At 46.6% G+C, this 27,886-nt stretch overlaps 1 protein-coding gene across 1 annotated transcript in view; it reads right to left on the bottom strand.

Moving 5' to 3' along the window:
- LOC106570774 (neurocalcin-delta A-like) overlaps positions 1 to 27,886 on the bottom strand; it is a 73,436-nt gene that overhangs the window by 15,337 nt on the left and 30,213 nt on the right. Inside the window, exon 2 of the mRNA XM_045695151.2 lies at positions 18,817 to 19,217. Coding sequence (XP_045551107.1) covers positions 18,817 to 19,194 — 378 coding nt within the window. The 5' untranslated portion in view covers positions 19,195 to 19,217. The remainder of the gene's footprint in view (positions 1 to 18,816; positions 19,218 to 27,886) is intronic.

Below are 27,886 nucleotides of genomic sequence, written 5' to 3' on the forward strand. Positions count from 1 at the left end.
CCCTGAAGCAAGCTTCCAGAAAATACCTTAGCCCTGAAGCAAGCTTCCAGAAAATACCTTAGCCCTGAAGCAAGCTTCCAGAAAATACCTTAGCCCTGAAGCAAGCTTCCAGAAAATACCCGAGCCCGGAAGCAAGCTCCCAGAAAATACCTGAGCCCTGAAGCAAGCTTCTAGAAAATACCTGAGCCCTAAAGCAAGCTTCCAGAAAATACCTTAGCCCTGAAGCAAGCTTCCAGAAAATTGGAACGGAAATGGCGCTCCACCAAACTGGAAGTCATCTGACTAGTTTGGAAAGACAATACCGTACAATATCAACGAGCCCTCACTGCTGCTCAAGAAAATTAGAACAATCGTAAAAATGTTTTTGATACAACTAAAAAGCAGCATTCCCCAAGAGATGATGGCTTTCACTTCAGCAGTGATGAATTCATGAACTTCTAAGACAAAAATACCATGATCATTAGTAGGCAAATTACGGATTCCTCTTTGAATCTGCGTATTTCTCCAAAGCGCAGTTGTCCTGAGTCTGCCAGGACCTGCCATCAATGGAGACACTCAAGGTTTTTGATCCTGTATCTCTTGACACATTCATGAAAATAGTCATGGCCTCTAAACCTTCAAGCTCCGGATGTGTACCAAACTCACTAAAAGTGGTAGTAGAATGGCGCCGGAGAGGGTGGGTGACGTTTTACATGCTCCTAACCAGCTGTGTTATTTTGTTCGTTTTTTTTTGCGCTGTTTGTAACTTATTTTGAACTTATTTTGTACATAATGTTGCTGCTACCGTCTCTTATGACCAAAAATAACTTCTGGACAGAACAGCGATTATTCACCACGAACTGGAAGAAGCTTTTTCCTTTAACGAGTCTGAAGTGAAGGATATACAGCTTTCCCGGGAAGAGGCCCAAATCTCTGTCATGAATAGATGGAGAAAAATGGGGTGGAGGTCAAACTGACTTATGAGAATTTGTAAGCGAGCAAGTAAACCCCCACTGCCATCCGTTCTATTGGCAAAGGTGCAATCATTGGAAAATAAAATGTATGACCTACAAGCAAGATTAAACTACCAACGGGACATTAAAAACTGTAACATCTTATGTTTCACAGAGTCGTGCCTGAACGACGACATGAATAACATACAGCTGGTGGGTTATACACTGTATCAGCAGGCTAGAACAGCAGCCTCTGGTAAGACAAGGGGTGGCGGTCCATGTATATTTGTAAACAACAGCTGGTGCACAATATCTGAGGAAGTCTCGAGGTTTTGCTAGTCTGAGGTAGAGTATCTCATCATACGCTGTAGACCACACTATCTTCCTACAGAGTTTTCATCTGTATTTTTCGTAGGTGTGTACATACCACCACAGACCGAAGATGGCACTAAGACCGCACTCAATGAGCTATATACCACCATAAGCAAACAGGAAAACGCTCATCCAGAGGTGGCGATCCGAGTGGCCAGGGACTTCAGTGCAGGAAAACTTAAACCCATTTCACCAAATTTCTACCAGTATGTGCAACCAGAGGGAAAAAACTCAAGATCACCTTTACTCCACACAGAGAGATGCGTACCAAGCTCTCCCTCTCCCTCCATTTGACAAATCTGACCATAATTCTGTCCTCCTGATTCCTGCTTACAAGCAAAAATTAAAGCAGGAAGCACCTTGACTCGGTCAATAAAAAGTGGTCAGATGAAGCAGATGCTAAACTACAGGACTGTTTTGCTAGCACAGACTGGAATATGTTCCGGGATTCTTCCGATGGCATTGAGGAGAACACCACATCAGTCACTGGCTTCATCAATAAGTGCATCAACGATGATGTCGTCCCCACAGTGACTGCACGTGCAGTCACCAACCAGAAGCCATGGATTACAGGCAACATCCGCACTGAGCTAAAGGGTAGAGCTGCCGCTTTCAAGGAGCGGGACTCATAGAAAATCTCCCACCGGTCACCATCGTTATGCCCTCCTACGAACCATCAAACAGGCAAAGCATCAATATAGGACTAAGAATGAATCGTGCTTCACTGGTTCCGATGCTCGTCGGATGTGGCAGGGCTTGCAAACTATTACAGACGACAAAGGGAATCACTGCCGAGAGCTGCCCAGTGACACGAGCCTACCAGACGAGGTAAATTACTTCTATGCTCGCTTCGTGGCAAGTAACTCTTAAACATGCATGAAAGCATTATCTGTTCTGGGCGACTGTGTGGTCACGCTCTCCGCAGCCGATGTGAGTAATAGCTTTAAACAGGTGAACATTCACAAGGCCGCAGGGCCAGATGGATTACCAGGATGCGTACTCCGGGCATGTGCTGACCAACTGGCAAGTGTCTTCACTGACATTTTCAAACTCTCCCTGTCGGAGTCTTTAATACCAACATGTTTCAAGCAGACCACCATAGTCCCTGTGCCCAAGAACACTAAGGTAACCTGCCTAAATGAATACCGACTTGTAGCAATCACGTCTGTAGCCATGAAGTGCTTTGAAAGGCTGGTCATGGCTCACATCAACACCATTATCCCAGGAACCCTAGACCCACTCCAATTTGCATACCGCCCTAACAGATCCACAGCTCATCACTAAGCAAAGGACCCTGGGACTAAACACCTCCCTCTGCAACTGGATCCTGGACTTGGTAAGGTGGTAAGGATAGGTAACAACACATCTGCCATGCTGATCCTCATCATGGGGGACCCTCAAGGGTGCATGCTCAGTCCCCTCCTGTACTCCCTGTTCATTCATGACTGCACGGCCAGGCATGGCTCCAACAGCATCATTAAGTTTACAGACGACAAAACAGTGGTAGGCCTAATCACTGACAATGACAAGACAGCCTATAGGGAGGAGGTCAGAGACCTGGCCATGTGGTGCCAGGACAACAACCTCTCCCTCAATGTGATCAAGACAAAGGAGATAATTGTGGACTACAGGAAAAGGAGGACCGAGCACGCCCCCATTCTCATCGATGGGGCTGTAGTGCAGCAGGTTGAGAGCTTCAAGTTCCTTGGTGTCCACATCACCAACAAACTAACATGGTTCAAGCACACCAAGACAGTCTTGAAGAGGACACGGTAAAACCTATTCCCCCTCAGGAAACTAAAAAGTTTGGCATTGGTCCTCATATCCTCAAAAGGTTCTACAACTGCACCATTGAGAGCATCCTGACTGGTTGCATCACTGCCTGGTATGGCAAATGCTCGGCCTCCGACTGCAAGGCACTACAGAGGGTACTGCTAACGGCCCAGTATATCACTGGGGACAAGCTTCCTGGCATCCAAGAGCTCTTTATCAGGCGGTGTCAGAGGAAGGCCCTAAAAATTGTCAAAGACTCCAGCCCCCCTAGTCATAGACTGTTCTCTCTGCCACCGCATGGCAAGCGATACCGGAGCGCCAAGTTTAGGACCAAAAGGCTTCTTAAAAGCTTTTACCCTAAAGCCATAAGACTCCTGAACATCTAATCAAATGGCTACCCAGACTATTTGCATCCCCCCCCCCTTTACGCTGCAGCTACTCTCTGTTTTTACCTATGCATAGTCACCTTAATAACTCTACCTACATATTACCTCAATATCCTCAAGTAACCGGTGCACATTGACTCAGTACCGGTACCCCCTGTATATAGCCTCCACATTAACTCTGTACCGGTACCCCTGTATATAGCCTCCACATTGACTCTGTACCGGTACCCCATGTATAAAGCCTCCACATTGACTCTGTACCGGTACCCCCTGTATATAGACTCGTTATTGTTATTTTACTGCTGCTTTTTAATTATTCGTTACTTTTATTACTTATTCTTATATTTTTTTTAAATGTAAACTGCATTGTTGGTTAAGGGCTTGTAATTAAGCATTTCACTGTAAGCTCTACACATGTTGTATTCGGCGCATGTGACAAATAACATTTGATTTGAGTAATAAAGCCTCTCTTGAAAAGCCAAACCTTGACCCGGAAAATGTAAACAACTATCGGCCTATGTCGAATCTCCCATTCCTCTCAAACATTTTAGAAAAAGCTGTTGCGCAGCAACTCAATGCCTTCCAGAAGACAAACAATGTATGCGAAACGCTTCAGTCTGGTTTTAGACCCCATCATAGCACTGAGACTACACTCGTGAAGGTGGTAATTTACCTTTTAATGGCGTCAGACCGAGGCTCTGCATCTGTCCTCGTGCTCCTAGACCTTAGATCTGCTTTTGACACCATCGATCACCTCATTGTTTTGGAGAATTTGGAAACCCAAATTGGTCTACACGGACAAGTTCTTGCCTGGTTTAGATCTTAACTGTCGGAAAGATATCAGAACGTCTCTGTGTATGGTTTGTCCTCTGACAAATCAATTGTAAGTGTCGGTGTTCCTCAGGGTTCCGTTTTAGGACCGCTACTGTTTTCACTATATTTTCTACCTCTTGGTGATGTCTGTCGGAAACACAATGTCAACTTTCACTGATATGCGGACGCCCCAAAATTGCATATCCTGGAAGCATTTGTTTCAGACATAAGGAAATGGATGACCGCAAATGTGTTACTTTTAAACTCGGACAAAACAGAGATGCTAGTTCTAGGTCTCAAGAAAGAAAGAAATCTGTTTTTTACCATCTTCGTAAAATTGCAGAAAAACCATGCTTTTGTCACTTCTAGATTAGCCTTCTGCAATGCTCTACTATCCGGCTACAAAGCACTAAATACATTTCAGTTAGTGATAAACACGGCTGCTAGAATGTTGACTAGAACACAACAATTTGATCATATTACTCCAGTGCTAGCCTCTCTACACTGGCTTCTTGTTAGCTGAATTCAAGGTTTTACTGCTAACCTACAAAGCATTACATGGGCTTGCTCCAACCTATCTCTCCAATTTGGTCCTGCCGTACATACCTACACGTACGCTACGGTCACAAGACGCAAGCCTCCTTATTGTCCCTAGAATTTATAACCAAACAGCTGGAGGCAGGGCATTCTCCTATAGAGCTACATTTTTATGGGATGATCTGCCTATCCATGTAAGAGACAGACTCAGTCTCGACCTTTAAGTCTTTACTGAAGACTCATCTCTTCAGTAGGTCCTATGATTGAGTGTAGTCTGGCCCAGGGGTGCGAAGGGGATTCTTCTGGGACTCTCTGCCTCTGCCCTTATTACGGGGACTGAGTCACTGGCTTACTGGTGCTCTTCCATGCCGTCCCTAGTAGGTGTGCATCACCTGAGCGGGTTAAGTCACTGACGTGATCTTCCTGTCCGGTTTTGTCGGGGGGCTAGGGTCAGTCTGTATTATCTGGTGTAATTCTCCTGTTTTATCTGGTGTCCTGTGTGAATCTAAGTATGCTCCCTCTTATTCTCTCTCTCTTCCTCTCTCCCTCCCCTCCCAGAGGACCTGAGCCCAAGGACCATACCTCAGGACTACCTGGCCTGATGACTCCTTGATGTCCCCAGTCCACCTGGTTGTGCTGCTGCTCCAGTTTCAACTGTTCTGCCTGCGGCTATGGAGCCCTGACCTGTTCACCGGATGTGCTACCTTGTCCCGGACCTGCTGTTTTCGACTCTCTCTCTCTCTCTCTCTCTCTCTCTCTCTCTCTCTCTCTTGACCTCTGAAAGCTCTCGATCTATGGACGTTTGAACGTCTTGAAGAACAATCTGACCTTAAATGGCCATATACTCTTATAATCTCCACCTGGCACAGTCAGAAGAAGACTGGCCACCCCTCAGAGCCTGGTTCCTCTCTAGGTTTCTTCCTAGGATCCCGCCTTTCTATGGAGTTTTTCCTAGACACCGTGCTTCTGCACCTGCATTGCTTGCTGTTTGGGGTTTTAGGCTGTGTTTCTGTATAGCACTCTGTGATATCTGCTGATGTAAAATGACTTCAAAAATACATTTGATTGATTCCAGGTGGATCCACCCAGTTCCCGAATGGATCTACCCAGTTCCAGGTGGATCTAAACAGTCCCAGGTGGATCTACCCAGTTCCAGGTGGATCTAAACAGTCCCAGGTGGATCTACCCAGTTCCAGGTGGATCTAAACAGTCCCAGGTGGATCTACCCAGTTCCAGGTGGATTGCCATCAGCCTGCATTTATCATTGGGAAAGCTAACTAACTGACTGACTGCCAGATTCCTAGATTTTTCAAAGCCGATGTCAAAGACCTCTGACTCAGAGCTCTGACCAAATTAACAAGAAGATAAAACTAATGATCACCCAACTGGAGAATGGGATTATGTTTAGGGCCAAGTGATCAACTTAAAATAGCAGCCCTGGACAGGGGTGACGTAAGTCATGTGAAGAGGATTGACATGGCCTTTTGTGGGCAGCAGGCCCAGACCAAACCACCACACCATAGGGGTAGTCTAGTGCCACAGTAACACCATAGGGATAGTCTAGTGCCACAGCAATACCATAGTGGCAGTCAAGTCCCACAGTAACACAATAATAGTAGTCTCATGCCACAGTAACACCATAGGGGTAGTCTAGTCCCACAGTAACACCATAGGGGTAGTCTAGTCCCACAGTAACACCATAGGGGTAGTCTAGTCCCACAGTAACACCATAGGGGTAGTCTAGTCCCGCATTAACACCATAGGGGTAGTCTAGTGCCACAGTAACACCACAGAGGTAGTCTAGTCCCACAGTAACACCACAGGGGTAGTCTAGTCCCACAGTAACACCACAGGGGTAGTCTAGTGCCACAGTAACACCATAGGGGTAGTCTAGTCCCACATTAACACCATAGGGGTAGTCTAGTAACACAGTAACACCATAGGGGTAGTCTAGTCCCACATTAACACCATAGCGGTGGTCTCAGAATAACACATTGGGGTATTTTAGTCCCTCAGAAACACTAGAGGTGGTCTTTTCCCACAGTAACACCATAAGGGTAGTGTAGTCCGACAATAACACGATAGGGATTGTGTAGTCCCACTGTAAATCCATAGGGGTCGTCTAGTCCCTCAGAAACACCATAGAGGTAGTGCAGTAACAACATAGGGGTAGTGCGGTAACACCATAGGGGTAGTGCGGTAACACCATAGGGGTAGTGCGGTAACACCATAGGGGTAGTGCAGTAACTGTTTCGTTATGATATATTGGATAAAGTAATAAAGACAGACACCAATGTCTAGTTCAATAGCCTTGTTCATGCATTGTACAAATCCCTACACGCGGAGTCCGTGGAACAGTCCGGTTAGTCGATTACCTATCAACTAGACTCCGTAACATCATACTTTTCAATAGAAAGTGCAAACATAACAGCATAACATTAAATTCTTAACAATCAAGCCATAACAATTGAAAAAGCATGACATTTTCTTTTTACTTCAGGTGTCATATTTCTTTTTCTTTTTTCTTTTTATAAACAGGAGGACAAGTTAACACAGTCTCTTGCTTACAGAGTAAGCCTGTCCGGTGGCTTGCACAGCCGACCCACCCGTGAGTAAGTATGGGCTCTGACAGGGGTAGGATTAGGGCCACGAGCTGGAGAGCTTGGTGGGGTAGAAGCCTCACCTTCAGTTGGCTCAAGTCTCAATTCTGCGCCTCTTACCCTTAGGCCTGGACTGTGATCCAGCTCATCTAGGTGAGTGTATGGCATGTTCTGGTTTGACTCCTCTGCTACGCGCAGATCCACCCGATTGCGACGATAGAGGGAGCCACCGACATCCACCAGGTAAGAACGTGGTGCAACTCTCTGTAGGCACGTGCCCAGCCTCCAAAGTCCTGTGTGGTCTCCCGGAAGCGGTTTCATCCTTATCGTTTCACCACCTCCAGCTCTGGTAGGTCTCGAGCAGTCCGGTCGTAGAAGCACTTAGCGAGCTGCTTTCTGCGACGCAATTTGTCCGTGACGCAGGGCTCAAGTAGCTTGTTAGCTACAGGGATGGTAGTCTTCAGACGTCTGGACAGAAGGCGTTGTGCTGGGCTGCTGTCCATGTTTTCGGTGGGTGTGTTCCTCCACTGTAAGATCGCTTTCCATGGGTCGTTGCTGTCGCGCACGGCCCTGCTTAATTAACAGGTTTTTTGCAATCTTGACAGCTGACTCTGCCTTGCCATTTGCTTTTGGGTGTCTTGGAGAGGAGGTCACGTGGTCAAACTCCCATTCTGAGGCGAAACGCTTGAACTGTGCAGTGAATTGTGGGCCATTGTCCGTGATTACCTTGTCAGGCTGACCTTGCCTGGCAAACTGCGCCTTGCGGCGCTTTATGACCGTCTCTGCAGACAAGTCAGGGAGCAGTTCAATTTCCCAAAAGTCAGAGTAGTGATCAACAATGAGAAGATAGTCCTTTTGTCTGTGGCTGAATAAGTCCATGCTGACGATTTGCCAGGCCCTTGTGGGCAGTTCCTGTGACATCATGGTTTCCTTTTACTGTTCATGAGCGTACTCGTTGCATGTGGTACAGTTGCTGACAAAGTCTTTAATTTCTGCTTGCATGTTTGGCCAGTATAATGTTTCACGAGCCTGGCGGTAACATGCGTCACCTCCAACGTGACTGGAGTGTATGCGGGTAAGCATCTCTGGACGTAGCGATTTGGGAATAATGACCTTCTGACCTCTGAACAAGATGCCATTTTGCACGCTGATCTCATCTCGAAAGGTCCAGTATTCTCTCACTGTGAAAGGTGTCTCCTCTTTCAGGTATGGCCAACCTGCGAGAGCCATGGACTTCAGTGATTGTAGGTGTTCGTCCTTGTCAGTGTGTTGCCTGATCTGGGCTAGGCGGTGATCTGTGATGTTTAAGTAGTCTGCCTGATTGATCTGTTGAACATCTTGTTGTTCCTGCTGTAGCGAACAGATGGCCTGTCGCTGATAGGCAGTGCCTCTGCCTGTACATTGTGCTGTTGCCCTGCTCAGTGTGTCGCTGATGTACATCTCTGGTCCTGGCTTGTAAATGACCTTCAGGCTGTAGTTTTGCAGAGTCAGGAGCATGCTTTGAAGCCTCTTGGGCGCGTTGAGGAGAGGTTTACTGAATATGGCAATGAGTGGTTTGTGGTCAGTTTCAGCGGTGACCAGCTCTCGACCATATAAGTAGTGATGGAATCGCTGGCAGGAGAAGACGATGCTGAGGCACTCTTTCTCAATTTGTGCATAGTTCTGTTCGGTGGGGGTGAGCGCTCTCGAGGCAACGGGTTGGCCTTCCTGCATAAGGCAGCATCCAAGTCCCCTTTGGCTGGAGTCGCTCTGGAGTGTGACAGGCTTCGTGATGTCGTAGTAGCGCAACACTGGCATGGATGAAGCCAGAGATTTCATCTCCAGCACCGCGGCCTCGTGCTTGGGTAGCCAGTGCCATGGTGTCTTTGTCCAGCAACCGAAGCAGAGGCTCACAGACTGCTGATAGGTGTGGCATGAACTTTGCAAGATAGTTTGCAAACCGATGAGACGCTGTACTCCTTTTGCATCAGACGGGTTTGGCATGTCGAGGATCGCTCGGACCTTGTCTGGGTCCGGCTTCAGGCCTTTTGCCGAGAGAATGTGGCCATGGAAGTGGACGTCTTTCACCTTGAACTGCAGCTTCTTCAGGCCAAGACGAAACTTAACTGATCGACAGCGCTCCATCAGTGCCAGGAGCTTCACATCGTGGTCACGTTCTGCTTCTTCATCTGTGTCACCACAGCCTACGATCAGGACATCATCGGCGATGGGTTCAATGCCCTTGAGCCCAGCCAGTAACTCATGCTGCTTGCATTGGCATACCTCAGGTGCCACTGAGACACCAAACGGGAGCTTGAGCCAACGTTTCCAACCCCAGGGGGTCCAGAAGGTGGTCATGAAGCTGCTTTCTTCGTCCAGCTTGCATTGAAGGAATGCATCTCGGGCATCCACCAAGGTGAAAATCCTGGCCTTGGGATGCTTGTAGAGGACATCCTCTAGTGTCGGCATGGGATCGTTTCAGTGCTTGGTTCAGATGCTTTGGGTCGATGCAGACACTCAGCTTCTCTGTTTTTTTTCACTATGACCATATTGCTGATCCAGTCAGTTGGTTCGGTCACAGATGTCATGTGGCCATCGGCCTCATACTTGTCCAGCTGGACCTTCACAGCCACTTTCATTGCAATGGGCACATTGCGAGGAGCACACTGGACTGGAGTGATGCTCTCATCCACTTCAAAGTGTACCTCCCCAGGCACTGATTCAACGGGCATGTTGAAGACGTCGTCATATCTGCTGAGTAGTTGTTCTTTGGAAAGGGGTCCATGCTGGACATGATCCACAATGTGCAGGTCATTTGGTTCAGAGAACTGCATCAGTCCCAGGCGTTCACATGTAGAGCCTGAGAGGAGAGGATGTTGACTGGTTTTCCCAATCTCAAACTCCAGCTTGTGTTTGCGTCCCCGAATAACACATTCGGTCTCAAAGGTGCCCATAGAGCTCATTAGCTCTCCTGAGTACAGCTTTAGTCTAGTATCGCTGGGCAATAGATGTGTGTCAGGTGCCAGATTGATTTTGTCTTTGTAGCTCATTACGTTGCATGTATCAACGAAATCCAGTTTACATTGTTGTTGCTTGTTGTGTAATCGTAGTGTCACAAACCATTTCTTCCCTCTTGAGTGTACAGCCCCAATGGATTCATGCATGTAAACGTCACTTTCACTGTTCAGCTCTGAACATTGAGTGACATCATCAACACAGTGAATCTTGCCCTCGCTCACCCTTCTTTTGCTTTTGAGACACACTTTTGCAAAGTGATTATTAGTTCCACAAGCTCTGCATGGTTTTCCATAGGCAGGGCAGTGCTCTTTGCCACGTGTGTGTGTGTATTTACATGCTATGGGGCTCTCTGTGTTCACCGTTCGTGGTGAATTACTCTGCCTCGATTGGTTTTGTCTGAATGTCTGCCTAGCAACAGCGTGAACTGTATCAACGTCGGAGCGTGGGGTTTCGATTCCCATTGTTCTCATTCTCTTGTCAGTGGCTTCAGCAGTGCGGCACATTTCGATGGCAGTTACTAATGTTAAGCCTCTCTCTCTCTCTCAGTAGACGCCGGCGCGTATCCTCATTTTGCCATTCCCAGTACTATTTTGTCACGAATCAATTCATCTTTCAATCCCCCGTATTCACAAGTGGCGGATTTTTCTCTCAAACGGGTTACAAAGTTGTGTACTGACTCAACTTCTTCCTGATTGCAGCTTCCGGAAACGAACCGCTCATAAATGACGTTTCTGGCGGGTTTGAAGTAATTCTCCAATGCATCCAATATAGCCTCTGCATCACACTGTTGTCGCGCTGTGAGGGTGAGATTGTGCCGGTAGATATGCCTGCATTCGCTGCCCATTAAACTCCTCAGAGTTGCCGCTTGTACCTCGTTGGGTTTCTCATGTAGACAGGTCGCCAGCGCATAGTCCTCGAATTCATCCCTGAAATTGTCCCAATTAGTATTCCAGTCCCCTGTGAGAACCATGGGATTTGGTGGCGGAATGTTCGCTGCCATAGCGATGGAATAAGAGATTTCTATGCCTTCAGTCATCTAGGTAGGTAGTGATGCTAGTTAACCAGCTAACAACGAGTTGATCAGTGTTGTGAGTAGGAATTGGCGTGTGTTCGCATATGGAATGTAACTGCGCCTATACTGTACTTAGCCACAAAAATAACAAACGTGTGGTTTTCGAGCCACTTCTGATACCATGTTTCAGTATGATATATTGGATAAAGTAATAAAGACAGACACCAATGTCTAGTTCAATAGCCTTGTTCATTCATTGTACAAATCCCTACACGCGGAGTCCGTGGAACAGTCCGGCTAGTCGATTACCTATCAACTAGACTCCGTAACAGTAACACCATAGGGGTAGTGTAGTAACACCATAGGGGTAGTGTAGTAACACCATAGGGGTAGTGTAGTAACACCATAGGGGTAGTGTAGTAACACCATAGGGGTAGTGTAGTAACACCATAGGGGTAGTGTAGTAACACTGTCATGACATTGCCCTGTTGGTGAGGTTTATGACCCCCCCCCCCCATAAATACCTTTCCCCCTTTTCTCTCTCTACTCTACAGAATGGACTAGAATTAACATAGAAAGAGTATGGTAACATCAAAAGGTTGCGAACGGAACAATATTTCGGTTATCCAACCAGTTGAAAGTATCCGTTGGTACTTAAAGAACATCATGTCAGATCAGTTGTTGTCTGAGACATTATTACTGATGACAGGACAACAGAAATTGTATCTTGGAAAGTCTACACATTCTAGTTCTCAGATTCACATGGAATTGTTGTGCAATTTAAATGTTTATATATGAAACTATTTGTGAAAATATGAAATGTAACTTTATGTTCTAAATGATAGCTTCTAATTGTTGTTTTCATAAGTCAACAATGCTCACTGTGGCCCTGCCCAACTGAACAGACATTGGTTGGAAATGATGAACCAACCAATTTTCTACATTTATTACAGAAGCCCGTTGACGAAAGTCAACCTTGTGTTCCCGATGACGTGAGGTCTGATGTCTATACATTTTAAAAGGGCTAATTTCAACGTGGAGGTGACGATCACCACGCTGGAAGGATGAATTTCAACTACACCAGCTAAAATATAGCACGAGCTGAGTATGGCAACTTGGTATGAACTTTGAACTCTTATTCACTAAAGAAGTGATACATCCTAGATGTCGAGTTATCAGCAGCAGCTGTAAACGTGCGTGGCCTAGGAAAGGACGAACAATCTCTTCAGAACGGCAGGGTCTACCACACGACGACAGACTACAACGTATCCGCCCAGAAATACACTTCAAAGGACAAGGGAGATCTCTGCTGGGCAACCCAGGGTTCCATCTTCGACCATTCTATCAAAGAGCAGCTCAGAGTAAATATATTACTTGCATTTTCATTTTCCGGGTGGTTAATTAGAATGCATAAGATTCTGTATTTACGATAGCATAGCTTCTCAAGGTCCGATCGAGACCCAATCCTTTTGTTCCTCAGTCTTTCCGCTCTTTCATTCAAATCCAACTCCCTTTCTTTGTGTAACCAGCCTTGATATCGGTTTCATCCGCTAGAGACGTTTTCTTTTATGACATAATTAGTAATCAATGTATGATCCATCCTGTGTAGATGTAATTCTGTGTGATTATTTAGGTATTTAGTAAATAAATATTTAAATCAAATATTGTATTGCTGATTCAACTTGTTAGCCAGGGTTTGTGAAGATAACCAAGAATTTTACGACGTTCAGATGAGACTGAATAAGGTGAAGATTAATAATTGACTGCTAATGATATAAAAGTTGACCAGATCTTTAAGAGTTTATTCAGAAGACAACAGCTCTATAAACATTCTTCCGTGGTGCCCCGACTTCCTAGTTAATTACATTTACATGATTAGTTAAATCAGGTATATTAATTACAGAGAATTGATTTGATAAAATAGCATGTCATATGTCATTTAATCCATAGTAAAGACACGACAGCACCATAGGGATTGTCTAGTCCCACAGTAACACCATAGGGGTAGTCTAGTCCCGCAGTAACACCATAGGGGTAGTCTAGTCCCGCAGTAACACCATAGGGGTAGTCTAGTCCCACAGTAACACCATAGGGGTAGTCTAGTCCCGCAGTAACACCATAGGGGTAGTCTAGTCCCACAGTAACACCATAGGGGTAGTCTAGTCCCACAGTAACACCATAGGGGTAGTCTAGTCCCACAGTAACACCACAGGGGTAGTCTAGTCCCACAGTAACACCACAGGGGTAGTCTAGTCCCACAGTAACACCATAGGGGTAGTCTAGTCCCACAGTAACACCATAAGGGAAGTCTAGTCCCGCAGTAACACCATAGGGGTAGTCTAGTCCCGGAGTAACACCATAGGGGTAGTCTAGTCCCGCAGTAACACCATAGGGGTAGTCTAGTCCCGCAGTAACACCATAGGGGTAGTCTAGTCCCGCAGTAACACCATAGGGGTAGTCTAGTCCCGCAGTAACACCATAGGGGTAGTCTACTAACACCATAGGGGTAGTCTAGTCCTGCAGTAACACCATAGGGGTAGTCTAGTCCTGCAGTAACACCATAGGGGTAGTCTAGTCCCACAGTAACACCATAGGGGTAGTCTAGTCCCGCAGTAACACCATAGGGGTAGTCTAGTCCCGCAGTAACACCATAGGGGTAGTCTACTAACACCATAGGGGTAGTCTCGTCCCGCAGTAACACCATAGGGGTAGTCTAGTCCCACAGTAACACCATAGGGGTAGTCTAGTCCCACAGTAACACCATAGGGGTAGTCTACAGCTGGAGGCAGGTCTTTCTCCTATAGAGCTCAATTTTTATGGAATAGTCTGCCTACCCATGTGAAAGACGCAGACTCAGTCTCAACCTCCTATAGAGCTCCATTTTTATGGAATATTCTGCCTACCCATGTGAAAGACGCAGACTCGGTCTCAACCTTTAAGTCTTTACTGAAGACTTATCTCTTCAGTAGGTCCTATGATTAAGTATAGTCTGGCCCAGGAGTGTGAATGTGAACGGAAAGGCACTGGAGCAACGAACCGCCCTTGCTGTCTCTGCCTGGCCGTTTCCCCTGTCACCACTGGGATTCTCTACCTCTAACCTTATTACAGGGGCTGAGTCACTGGCTTACTGGTGGAGTCACTTACGTGGTCTTCCTGTCTGGGTTGGCACCCCCCCTTGGGTTGTGCCGTGGCGGAGATCTTTGTGGGCTATACTCGGCCTTGTCTCAGGATGGTAAGTTGGTGGTTGAAGATATCCCTCTAGTGATGTGGGGGCTGTGCTTTGGCAAAGTGGGTGGGGTTATATCCTGCCTGTTTGGCCCTGTCTGGGGGTATCATCGGATGGGGCCACAGTGTCTCCTGATCCCTCCTGTCTCAGCCTCTAGTATTTATGCTGCAGTAGTTTATGTGTCGGAGGCTAGGGTCAGTCTGTTATACCTGGAGTATTCTCCTGTCTTATCCGGTGTCCTGTGTGAATTTAAGTATGCTCTCTCTAATTCTCTTTCTCTCTTTCTTTCTCTCTCTCGGAGGACCTGAGCCCTAGGACCATGCCTCAGGACTACCTGGCATGATGACTCCTTGCTGTCACCAGTCCACCTGGCCGTGCTGCTGCTCCAGTTTCAACTGTTCTGCCTGCGGCTATGGAACTCTGACCTGTTCACCGGACGTGCTACCTGTCCCAGACCTGCTGTTTTCAACTCTCTAGAGACAGCAGGAGCGGTAGAGATACTCTCAATGATCGGCTTTCAAAAGCCAACTGACATTTACTCCTGAGGTGCTGACCTGTTGCACCCTCGACATCCATTGTGATTATTATTATTTGACCCTGCTGGTCATTTATGAACATTTGAATATCTTGGTCATGTGCTGTTAATAAAATCTCCACCCGGCGCAGCCAGGAGAGGACTGGCCACCCCTCATAGCCTGGTTCCTCTCTAGGTTTCTTCCTAGTTTTGGCCTTTCTAGGGAGTTTTTCCTAGCCACCGTGCTTCTACACCTGCATTGCTTGCTGTTTGGGGTTTTAGGCTGGGTTTCTATACAGCACTTTGAGATATCAGCTGATGTAAGAAGGGCTATATAAATACATTTGATTTGATTTGAGTCTAGTCACACAACAACACCATAGAGGTTTTCTAGTCCCACAGTAACACCATAGGGGTTGTCTAGTCCCACAGTAATACCATAGAGGTTTTCTAGTCCCACAGTAACATCATAGGGGTAGTCTAGTCCCACAGCAACACCATAGGGGTAGTCTAGTAACACAGTAACATCGTAGCTAGAGTCAGACTGATATAGCTGGTGTGATGATGAGTGGACAGCTAGAGAAGGAGACTGTGACTAGACAGCCTTTATGGGGTTTCGCTCACTAAAAGCCTGATGGGTGATTATTCAAGGACCAGGGTATTTACACAGAGCTGTGTAAGGGATTCAGTCATATGTATACACAACTGCACAAGGACAGAATAGATAGACATATAGAGACAGAGACAGACAGACAGACAGACAGACAGACAGACAGACAGACAGACAGACAGACAGACAGACAGACAGACAGACAGACAGACAGACAGACAGACAGACAGACAGACAGACAGACAGACAGACAGACAGACAGACAGACAGACAGGCAGACAAAGAGATAGCCAGACAGACAGACAGACAGACAGACAGACAGACAGACAGACAGACAGACAGACAGACAGACAGACAGACAGACAGACAGACAGACAGACAGATAGGCAGCCAGACAGAGATACAGACAGGCAGACAAAGAGATAGACAGACAGAGAGACAGACCTGTACGATCTCCAGCATCTCTGCCTTGCTGATGTATCCGTTCCTGACTCACCTGTACGATCTCCAGCATCTCTGCCTTGCTGATGTATCCGTTCCTGACTCACCTGTACGATCTCCAGCATCTCTGCCTTGCTGATGTACCCGTTCCTGACTCACCTGTACGATCTCCAGCATCTCTGCCTTGCTGATGTACCCGTTCCTGACTCACCTGTACGATCTCCAGCATCTCTGCCTTGCTGATGTACCCGTTCCTGACTCACCTGTACGATCTCCAGCATCTCTGCCTTGCTGATGTAACCGTTCCTGACTCACCTGTACGATCTCCAGCATCTCTGCCTTGCTGATGTACCCGTTCCTGACTCACCTGTACGATCTCCAGCATCTCTGCCTTGCTGATGTAACCGTTCCTGACTCACCTGTACGATCTCCAGCATCTCTGCCTTGCTGATGTACCCGTTCCTGACTCACCTGTACGATCTCCAGCATCTCTGCCTTGCTGATGTATCCGTTCCTGACTCACCTGTACGATCTCCAGCATCTCTGCCTTGCTGATGTATCCGTTCCTGACTCACCTGTACGATCTCCAGCATCTCTGCCTTGCTGATGTACCCGTTCCTGACTCACCTGTATGATCTCCAGCATCTCTGCCTTGCTGATGTAACCGTTCCTGACTCACCTGTATGATCTCCAGCATCTCTGCCTTGCTGATGTACCCGTTCCTGACTCACCTGTACGATCTCCAGCATCTCTGCCTTGCTGATGTAACCGTTCCTGACTCACCTGTATGATCTCCAGCATCTCTGCCTTGCTGATGTACCCGTTCCTGACTCACCTGTACGATCTCCAGCATCTCTGCCTTGCTGATGTATCCGTTCCTGACTCACCTGTATGATCTCCAGCATCTCTGCCTTGCTGATGTACCCGTTCCTGACTCACCTGTACGATCTCCAGCATCTCTGCCTTGCTGATGTACCCGTTCCTGACTCACCTGTACGATCTCCAGCATCTCTGCCTTGCTGATGTACCCGTTCCTGACTCACCTGTACGATCTCCAGCATCTCTGCCTTGCTGATGTACCCGTTCCTGACTCACCTGTACGATCTCCAGCATCTCTGCCTTGCTGATGTACCCGTTCCTGACTCACCTGTACGATCTCCAGCATCTCTGCCTTGCTGATGTAACCGTTCCTGACTCACCTGTACGATCTCCAGCATCTCTGCCTTGCTGATGTAACCGTTCCTGACTCACCTGTACGATCTCCAGCATCTCTGCCTTGCTGATGTACCCGTTCCTGACTCACCTGTACGATCTCCAGCATCTCTGCCTTGCTGATGTAACCGTTCCTGACTCACCTGTACGATCTCCAGCATCTCTGCCTTGCTGATGTACCCGTTCCTGACTCACCTGTACGATCTCCAGCATCTCTGCCTTGCTGATGTACCCGTTCCTGACTCACCTGTACGATCTCCAGCATCTCTGCCTTGCTGATGTAACCGTTCCTGACTCACCTGTACGATCTCCAGCATCTCTGCCTTGCTGATGTACCCGTTCCTGACTCACCTGTACGATCTCCAGCATCTCTGCCTTGCTGATGTACCCGTTCCTGACTCACCTGTACGATCTCCAGCATCTCTGCCTTGCTGATGTAACCGTTCCTGACTCACCTGTACGATCTCCAGCATCTCTGCCTTGCTGATGTACCCGTTCCTGACTCACCTGTACGATCTCCAGCATCTCTGCCTTGCTGATGTAACCGTTCCTGACTCACCTGTACGATCTCCAGCATCTCTGCCTTGCTGATGTACCCGTTCCTGACTCACCTGTACGATCTCCAGCATCTCTGCCTTGCTGATGTACCCGTTCCTGACTCACCTGTACGATCTCCAGCATCTCTGCCTTGCTGATGTAACCGTTCCTGACTCACCTGTACGATCTCCAGCATCTCTGCCTTGCTGATGTAACCGTTCCTGACTCACCTGTATGATCTCCAGCATCTCTGCCTTGCTGATGTACCCGTTCCTGACTCACCTGTACGATCTCCAGCATCTCTGCCTTGCTGATGTACCCGTTCCTGACTCACCTGTACGATCTCCAGCATCTCTGCCTTGCTGATGTAACCGTTCCTGACTCACCTGTATGATCTCCAGCATCTCTGCCTTGCTGATGTACCCGTTCCTGACTCACCTGTACGATCTCCAGCATCTCTGCCTTGCTGATGTACCCGTTCCTGACTCACCTGTACGATCTCCAGCATCTCTGCCTTGCTGATGTAACCGTTCCTGACTCACCTGTACGATCTCCAGCATCTCTGCCTTGCTGATGTACCCGTTCCTGACTCACCTGTACGATCTCCAGCATCTCTGCCTTGCTGATGTATCCGTTCCTGACTCACCTGTACGATCTCCAGCATCTCTGCCTTGCTGATGTAACCGTTCCTGACTCACCTGTACGATCTCCAGCATCTCTGCCTTGCTGATGTACCCGTTCCTGACTCACCTGTATGATCTCCAGCATCTCTGCCTTGCTGATGTAACCGTTCCTGACTCACCTGTACGATCTCCAGCATCTCTGCCTTGCTGATGTAACCGTTCCTGACTCACCTGTACGATCTCCAGCATCTCTGCCTTGCTGATGTAACCGTTCCCGTCCAGGTCGTACATACTGAAGGCCCACTTCAGTTTTTGGTCCAGGCGGCCGCGAGACGTGACGCTCAGAGCAATGATGAACTCCCGGAAGTCTATCGTCCCGTCCCCGTTGGCATCAAAGGTGCGGAAGACGTGCTCTGCGAACTTGGATGCGTCTCCGTAGGGGAAGAAGTTACCATAGATCTTCTTAAACTCCTCCATGGAGAGGTTCCCGCTGGGGCAGTCCCTCAGGAAGCCCTTATACCACTCCTGGATCTCAGCTTCGGTGAAGTCCGTGCTCTCCAGCAGATCCTCCATCACCTCCGGGCGGAGTTTGCTGTTCTGCTTCCCCATTTCAGATGTTTTGGTGGTTTTAGCTGTGGAGGGAGAGGAAGGGGGAACAGAGAGAGAGTGATTAGTTGTCATTCAGCTTCTCAACTGAGCTTGTTCAATGGGTCAGAGAGAAGAGAAAGAGGGAGAGAGACAAGTAACTGATTCACACATGGTTTGCGTTGTTACCTGAAAAAAATAATTGGGCAATGTTCATATGGTACCCTTTCAAACAGCTACATTTTTTTCACATTTTTGGAGGCATTTGCCTTTTATATAATCGGTACAGGGGAACATTAGACCTCATTATACCTTGATATAAAGGTACAGGGGAACATTATACCTCCACATTATACCTTGATATAAAGGTACAGGGGAACATTATACCTCATTATACCTTGATATAAAGGTACAGGGGCTCATTAGACCTCTACATTATACCTTGATATAAAGGTACAGGGGAACATTAGACCTCATTATACCTTGATATAAAGGTACAGGGGAACATTAGACCTCATTATACCTTGATATAAAGGTACAGGGGAACATTAGACCTCATTATACCTTGATATAAAGGTACAGGGGAACATTATACCACATTATACCCTGATATAAAGGTACAGGGGAACATTAGACCTCATTATACCTTGATATAAAGGTACAAGGGAACATTAGACCTCATTATACCTTGATATAAAGGTACAGGGGAACATTAGACCTCATTATACCTTGATATAAAGGTACAGGGGAACATTAGACCTCATTATACCTTGATATAAAGGTACAGGGGAACATTAGACCTCATTATACCTTGATATAAAGGTACAGGGGAACATTAGACCTCATTATACCTTGATATAAAGGTACAAGGGAACATTATACCTCCACATTATAACTTGATATAAAGGTACAGGGGAACATTAGACCTCATTATACCTTGATATAAAGGTAAAGGGGAATATTAGACCTCTACATTATACCTTGATATAAAGGTACAGGGGAACATTATACCACATTATACCTTGATATAAAGGTAAAGGGGAACATTAGACCTCATTATACCTTGATATAAAGGTACAGGGGAACATTATACCACATTATACCTTGATATAAAGGTACAGGGGAACAGTATTCCTTGATATAAAGGTACAGGGGAACATCATTCCTTGATATAAAGGTACAGGGGAACATTAGACCTCATTATACCTTGATATAAAGAAGATTAGGACAAAGGACATGATAGCACCATGTGTAAACTGGGCTATAGAGGTGTTGAGAAACTCGCTACTCTTCACCACACTGACATAAACAAACACACGTTTCTTGTAGCTGAACTGTCAACTTCACAACCACAGACACATCTCGTGGTGTTCCTCTGTGCAGCGCTGCATGCCTGCAGAATCAAATGCACAATGAACACTTCCTGCTCGCTGCAGCTACTCTCAGGTGTCTGTGTCTTCTGGCTTTGCACATAGATGCACCAGATAAACAGTCATGTCTCATCTAGAAACTCTTACAGTAGGCAACGTCTTGTCTCTCTCTGAAACTCCACAACAAAATGAATAAACATCATTGACCATCTGATCTGACCACATAGAGTTGAGCTGTTTTACAGGTGAGAAGTCTGGCAGTGAGATGACGTGCTGCTGAGCTTCACTGAGACAAGGAGAGGCTGTTCTTCCAGGCTTAGGAGAGGGATAATGAGAGTATGAGATAGTAAGCTAATGTCATTTCAGGACATAACAAACAGCAGCCAGAAATAGATCAACAACAGATCTGTGTGTTCTAACTCCTGCCCTCTATCGTGTGCATCTCTCTCCTCTCACTGCGGAGTTGTCAGTCTGTTGCTATAATAGAAGTGTAAACGGCCACTCAGAGCATCCTTGGCATCAACATCAAAACATCCTAGTCTAAAAATCCAGATTCATTGTTGTAAAACTCAGAGCAGAAAGCAGATCCCATCCATGTCTTGACCTAAAAATGAAGTGGTCCTTCAGGGGAAATGGACTGCCATTTAACAGCACCCCCTCTCCCCCGCCATATAAGATGCTTATGTTTTAAAGGGCGAGGAACATGCTAAGAGCTGCTCTGACTCAACCTGGTAGAAATCTAGGAGCTGCTCTGACTCAACCTGGTAGAAGTCTAAGAGCTGCTCTGACTCAACCTGGTAGAAGTCTAAGAGCTGCTCTGACTCAACCTGATAGAAGTCTAAGAGCTGCTCTGACTCAACCTGATAGAAGTCTAGGAGCTGCTCTGACTCAACCTGATAGAAGTCTAGGAGCTGCTCTGACTCAACCTGGTAGAAGTCTAAGAGCTGCTCTGACTCAACCTGGTAGAAGTCTAAGAGCTGCTCTGACTCAACCTGGTAGATGTCTAAGAGCTGCTCTGACTCAACCTGGTAGAAGTCTAAGAGCTGCTCTGACTCAACCTGATAGAAATCTAGGAGCTGCTCTGACTCAACCTGGTAGAAGTCTAACAGCTGCTCTGACTCAACCTGGTAGAAGTCTAGGAGCTGCTCTGACTCAACCTGATAGAAGTCTAAGAGCTGCTCTGACTCAACCTGATAGAAGTCTAAGAGCTGCTCTGACTCAACCTGGTAGAAGTCTAAGACCTGCTCTGACTCAACCTGGTAGAAGTCTAAGAGCTGCTCTGACTCAACCTGGTAGAAGTCTAAGAGCTGCTCTGACTCAACCTGATAGAAGTCTAAGAGCTGCTCTGACTCAACCTGATTGAAGTCTAAGAGCTGCTCTGACTCAACCTGGTAGAAGTCTAAGAGCTGCTCTGACTCAACCAGATAGAAGTCTAAGAGCTGCTCTGACTCAACCAGATAGAAGTCTAAGAGCTGCTCTGACTCAACCTGGTAGAAGTCTAAGAGCTGCTCTGACTCAACCTGGTAGAAGTCTAAAAGCTGCTCTGACTCAACCTGGTAGATGTCTAAGAGCTGCTCTGACTCAACCTGGTAGAAGTCTAAGAGCTGCTCTGACTCAACCTGGTAGAAGTCTAAGAGCTGCTCTGACTCAACCTGGTAGAAGTCTAAGAGCTGCTCTGACTCAACCTGGTAGAAGTCTAGGAGCTGCTCTGACTCAACCTGGTAGAAGTCTAAGAGCTGCTCTGACTCAACCTGGTAGAAGTCTAAGAGCTGCTCTGACTCAACCTGGTAGAAGTCTAAGAGCTGCTCTGACTCAACCTGGTAGATGTCTAAGAGCTGCTCTGACTCAACCTGGTAGAAGTCTAAGAGCTGCTCTGACTCAACCTGGTAGAAGTCTAAGAGCTGCTCTGGCTCAACCTGGTAGAAGTCTAAGAGCTGCTCTGACTCAACCTGGTAGAAGTCTAGGAGCTGCTCTGACTCAACCTGGTAGAAGTCTAAGAGCTGCTCTGACTCAACCTGGTAGAAGTCTAAGAGCTGCTCTGACTCAACCTGATAGAAGTCTAGGAGCTGCTCTGACTCAACCTGGTAGAAGTCTAAGGAGTCAAAACAAGCTGACCAACCAGGACATTATTAGATGCTGTAAACTAAATTCAACAAGATATTTTCTCCATATGTTATGTATATGCAGTGCTCATCCTACCACTGATTTCAATGGCTGGCATTTTTATAATAGGGCGAAATCGTGCCCGATTGCAGTTCCTAGGGCTTCCACTAGATGTCAACAGTCTTTAGAAAGAGTTTCAGGCTGGTTTTTGAAAAAATGAGCCAGAAATTGTAGTTTTTCTAATGGCTCCCATTTTGGCTGTAGTGTTTCGAAGCGCGTGAATGAGAGCGCGTTCTTTGGTATTTTTCTCCGGTAAAGACAATAACGATTCTCCGTCTTAAATTTGCATATTAGGATACCTATTGTTTGAATATAAACGTTGATTGACTTGTTTGGATAAGTTTATTGGTCACGTTTGGGATTCATTTTGTATGCATTTTGAAGGAGGGAAACCGAGTGGATTATTGACTGAAGCTCGCCAGCTAAACTGAATTTTTATGGATATAAAGAAGGACATTATCGAACCATTTGTAATATAACTGGGACCTTTTGGAGTGCCAACAGAAGAAGATCTTCAAAGGTAAGGCATATATTATATCGCTATTTCTGACTTTCGTGTCGCAACTCCCTGGTTGAAAATGATTTGTTATGCATTTGTGTACTGGGCGCTGTCCTCAGATAATTGCATGGTTTGCTTTCGCCGTAAAGCCTTTTTGAAATCTGACATGGCGGCTGGATTAACAACAAGTTAAGCTTTATTTTGATGTACTGCACTTGTGATTTCATGAAAGTTTAATATTTATAGTAATTTAATTTGAATTTGGCGCACTTTCACCGGAAATTGTCGAAATGAGACGGTAGCATCCCACTAATCCGCAAGAAGTTAAGGAGCAGTTCTCTCTCAGTGGGTCTAACCCCAGGAAGTTCTGGAGAACGGTTAAAGACCTGGAGAATAAACCCTCCTCCTCACAGCTGCCCATGTCCCTTAATGTTGATGATGTGGTTGTTACTGACAAGGAGCACATGGCTGAGCTCTTTAATCACCACTTAATTAAGTCAGGATTCCTATTTGACTCAGCCATGCCTTCTTGCCCATCCAACATTTCCTCATCTCCCAACCCTTCTAATGTGACTAGCCCCAATGCTCCTCCCTCTTTTTCCCATGCCCCGCTACAAAGTTTCTCCCTGCAGGTGGTCACTGAGTCTGAGGTGCTAAAGGAGCTCCTTAAACAGATGGTTTAGAGCCTTTCTTCTTTAAGGTTGCTGCCACTATCATTGCCAAGCCTATCTCTGACCTTTTTCACCTGTCAGTTAAGATCAAGCTGATCCTAACTGTTATAGGCCTATTTCTATTTTGTCCTGTTTATCAAAAGTGTTGGAAAAACCTGTTAATAATCAACTGACTGGCTTTCTTGATGTCTATAGTAAAATATAGTATTCTCTCTGGTATGCAATCTGGTTTCCGCTCATGTTATGGATGTGTCACTGCAACCTTAAAGGTCCTCAATGATGTCACCACTGCCCTTGATTCTAAGCAATGTTGTGCTGCTCTTTTTAGTGACTTGGCCAAAGCTTTTGATACCGTAGACCATTCCATTCTTGTTAACAAACATGCCCCCATAAAGAAAATTAGAATGAAAAACTGGTTCCCCCCTGGTTCGAGTATTGGTGTCTCTGAGGGATCTTTGGACTGGTTTGCTAACTACCTCTCTCAAGAGTGCAGTGTATAAAGTCAGAACATCTGTCATCTCAGCCACTGCCTGTCACCAAGGGAGAACCCCAAGGCTCGATCCTAGGCCCCACATATTTCTCAATTTACATCAACAACATAGTTCAAGCAGTAGCAAGCTCGCTCATCCATGTATATGCAGATGATACAGTCTTATACTCAGCCGGCCCCTCCGAGGATTTTGTGTTAAACGCTCTACAACAAAGCTTTCTTAGTGTCCAACAAGCTTTCTCTGCCCTTAACCTTGTTCTGAACACCTCCGAAACAAAGGTCATGTGGTTTGGTAAGAAGAATGCCCCTCTCCCCACAGGTGTCATTAATACCTCTGAGGGTTTAGAGCTCGAGGTAGTCACCTCATACAAGTACTTGGGAGTATGGCTAGACGGTACACTGTCCTTCTCTCAGCACATATCAAAGCACATCCTGTACATCTTGTACATCCTGTACATCTGGTACTGTTGCAAGCAGCACTGCGAACGTTCCAAATGGTAATGAGAGAGATGAATTCCTGCTGGGTTTCCAATCAATAAAAACACATTGAAATGTCAGAGGCTTTAAAGCCCCCTTTTAATTAAACACTATAAGGAAACAATTCCACTTTACATTTAACTGTCCTTATTATTCTCCACGGCTATTCATCCTGAACAATGGCTGTGTGTCTACTGCACCACAGGGGTCTAATAGAGCCCAGCTCTAAAACTCTGCATCCCAAATGGCACCCTATTCTCTACATAGTGCACAACCTTTCATCTACGGTAGTGACGCAGACATAGAACCTCTCTATTGGCCCGGCTGGGTCCTCTGGGGTCTGAGACCTCTACAGGACTCTAAATACTGACCTCTACAGGTCTGTCTGTCTGTCTGTCTGTCTGTCTGTCTGTCTGTCTGTCTGTCTGTCTGTCTGTCTGTCTGTCTGTCTGTCTGTCTGTCTGTCTGTCTGTCTGTCTGTCTGTCTGTCTGTCTGTCTGTCTGTCTGTCTGTGACCTTAGCACAGAGCCACTGGTTGGCTGTCCGTCCATTCGTGCTGTGACATCATAGATGATCCCTTGTCCTCATTCCTGATTCCCCAGGGACTCAGCGAGGACTTAGGGGATATTTATAAAGACACCTAGGCTCTAGGTAAACACACAGGACACCGGATCAGGGACTAAATACTGCAAGATAGAAGGGACAGGGTTAAGTTACTGTAGTTAGGAGGGACCAGGGTAAAGTTACTGTAGATAGGAGGGACCAGGGTTAAGTTACTGTAGATAGGAGGGACCAGGGTTAAGTTACTGTAGATAGGAGGGACCAGGGTTAAGTTACTGTAGATAGGAGGGACCAGGGTTAAGTTACTGTAGATAGGAGGGACCAGGGTTAAGTTACTGAAGATAGGAGGGACCAGGGTTAAGTTACTGTAGTATAGGAAGGGACCAGGGTTAAGTTACTGTAGATAGGAGGGACCAGGGTTAAGTTACTGTAGTTAGGAGGGACCAGGGTTAAGTTACTGAAGATAGGAGGGACCAGGGTTAAGTTACTGAAGATAGGAGGGACCAGGGTAAAGTTACTGTAGTTAGGAGGGACCAGGGTTAAGTTACTGAAGATAGGAGGGACCAGAGTTAAGTTACTGTAGATAGGAGGGACCAGGGTTAAGTTACTGTAGATAGGAGGGACCAGGGTTAAGTTACTGTAGATAGGAGGGACCAGGGTTAAGTTACTGTAGATAGGAGGGACCAGGGTTAAGTTACTGTAGTTAGGAGGGACCAGGGTTAAGTTACTGTAGATAGGAGGGACCAGGGTAAAGTTACTGAAGATAGGAGGGACCAGGGTTAAGTTACTGTAGATAGGAGGGACCAGGGTTAAGTTACTGTAGTTAGGAGAGACCAGGGTTAAGTTACTGTAGATAGAAGGGTTAGGGGTTAGAAGGGGAGGGTTAGGGGTTAGAAGGGGAGCGTTAGAAGGGGAGGGTTAGGGGTTAGAAGGGGAGGGGTAGGGGTTAGAAGGGGAGGGTTAGGGGTTAGAAGGGGAGGGTTAGGGGTTAGAAGGGGAGGGTTAGGGGTTAGAAGGGGAGGGTTAGGGGTTAGAAGGGGAGGGTTAGGGGTTCGAAGGGGAGGGTTAGGGGTTAGAAGGGGAGGGTTAGGGGTTAGAAGGGGAGGGTTAGGGGTTAGAAGGGGAGGGTTAGGGGTTCGAAGGGGAGGGTTAGGGGTTAGAAGGGGAGGGTTAGGGGTTAGAAGGGGAGGGGTAGAAGGGGAGGGTTAGGGGTTAGGGGTTAGAAGGGGAGGGTTAGGGGTTAGAAGGGGAGGGGGTTAGGGGTTAGAAGGGGAGGGTTAGGGGTTAGAAGGGGAGGGTTAGAAGGGGAGGGTTAGGGGTTAGAAGGGGAGGGTTAGGGGTTAGAAGGGGAGGGTTAGGGGTTAGAAGGGGAGGGGTAGGGGTTAGAAGGGGAGGGTTAGGGGTTAGAAGGGGAGGGGTAGGGGTTAGAAGGGGAGGGGGTTAGGGGTTAGAAGGGGAGATTAGGGGTTAGAAAGGGAGGGGTAGGGGTTAGAAGGGGAGATTAGGGGTTAGAAAGGGAGGGTTAGGTACAGTTGAAGTCGGTGGTTTACATACACTTAGGTTGGAGTCATTAAATCTCGTTTTTCAACCACTCTACAAATTTCTTGTTAACAAACTATAGTTTTGGCACGTCGGTTACATGACACAAGTAATGTTTCCAACAATTGTTTACAGGCAGATTATTTCATTTATAATTCACTGTATCACAATTCCAGTGGGCCAGAAGTTTACATACGCTAAATTGACTGTGCCTTTAAACAGCTTGGAAAATTCCAGAAAATTCAGTAATGGCTTTAGAAGCTTCTGATAGGCTAATTGACATAATTTGAGTCAATTGGAGGTGTACCTGTGGATATACTTCAAGACCTACCTTCAAACTCAGTGTCTCTTTGCTTGACATCATGTGAAAATCAAAAGAAATCAGCCAAGACCTCAGAATAAAAATTGTAGACCTCCATAAGTCTGGTTCATCCTTGGGAGCAATTTACAAACGCCTGAAGGTACCGTGTTCATCTGTACAAACAATAGTACGCAAGTATAAACACCATGGGACCACGCAGCCGTCATACCGCTCAGGAAGGAGACACGTTCTGTCTCCAAGAGATGAACGTCCTTTGTTGCGAAAAGTGCAAAAATTTTACAATGCTCTAGTTCCCATTACAAGGTTGTAAAGTGGTTGTTCCGCTGGATATCATAAGGTGAATGCACCAATTTGTAAGTCGCTCTGGATAAGAGCGTCTGCTAAATGACGTAAATGTAAATGTAAGACTGGTCTTTGAGTCTGAAGAAAATCATTCAGTGACATTTCATTGTTTCATTCTCCACAGCGCAGAAGCATGAGAAGTCCAAGAGTCAGAGAGAGTCAGACGCAGTCAGAGAGCAAGAGAGAGAATCAGAGAGAGAGAGAGAGAGAGGGAGAGAGAGGGAGAGAGAATCAGAGAGAGAGAGAGAGGGAGAGAGAGGGAGAGAGAGGGAGAGAGAATCA

The sequence above is a fragment of the Salmo salar genome, chromosome 14 (assembly GCF_965601325.2).
Source record: "Salmo salar chromosome 14, fSalSal1, whole genome shotgun sequence".
Taxonomy (NCBI): Eukaryota; Metazoa; Chordata; class Actinopteri; order Salmoniformes; family Salmonidae; genus Salmo; species Salmo salar.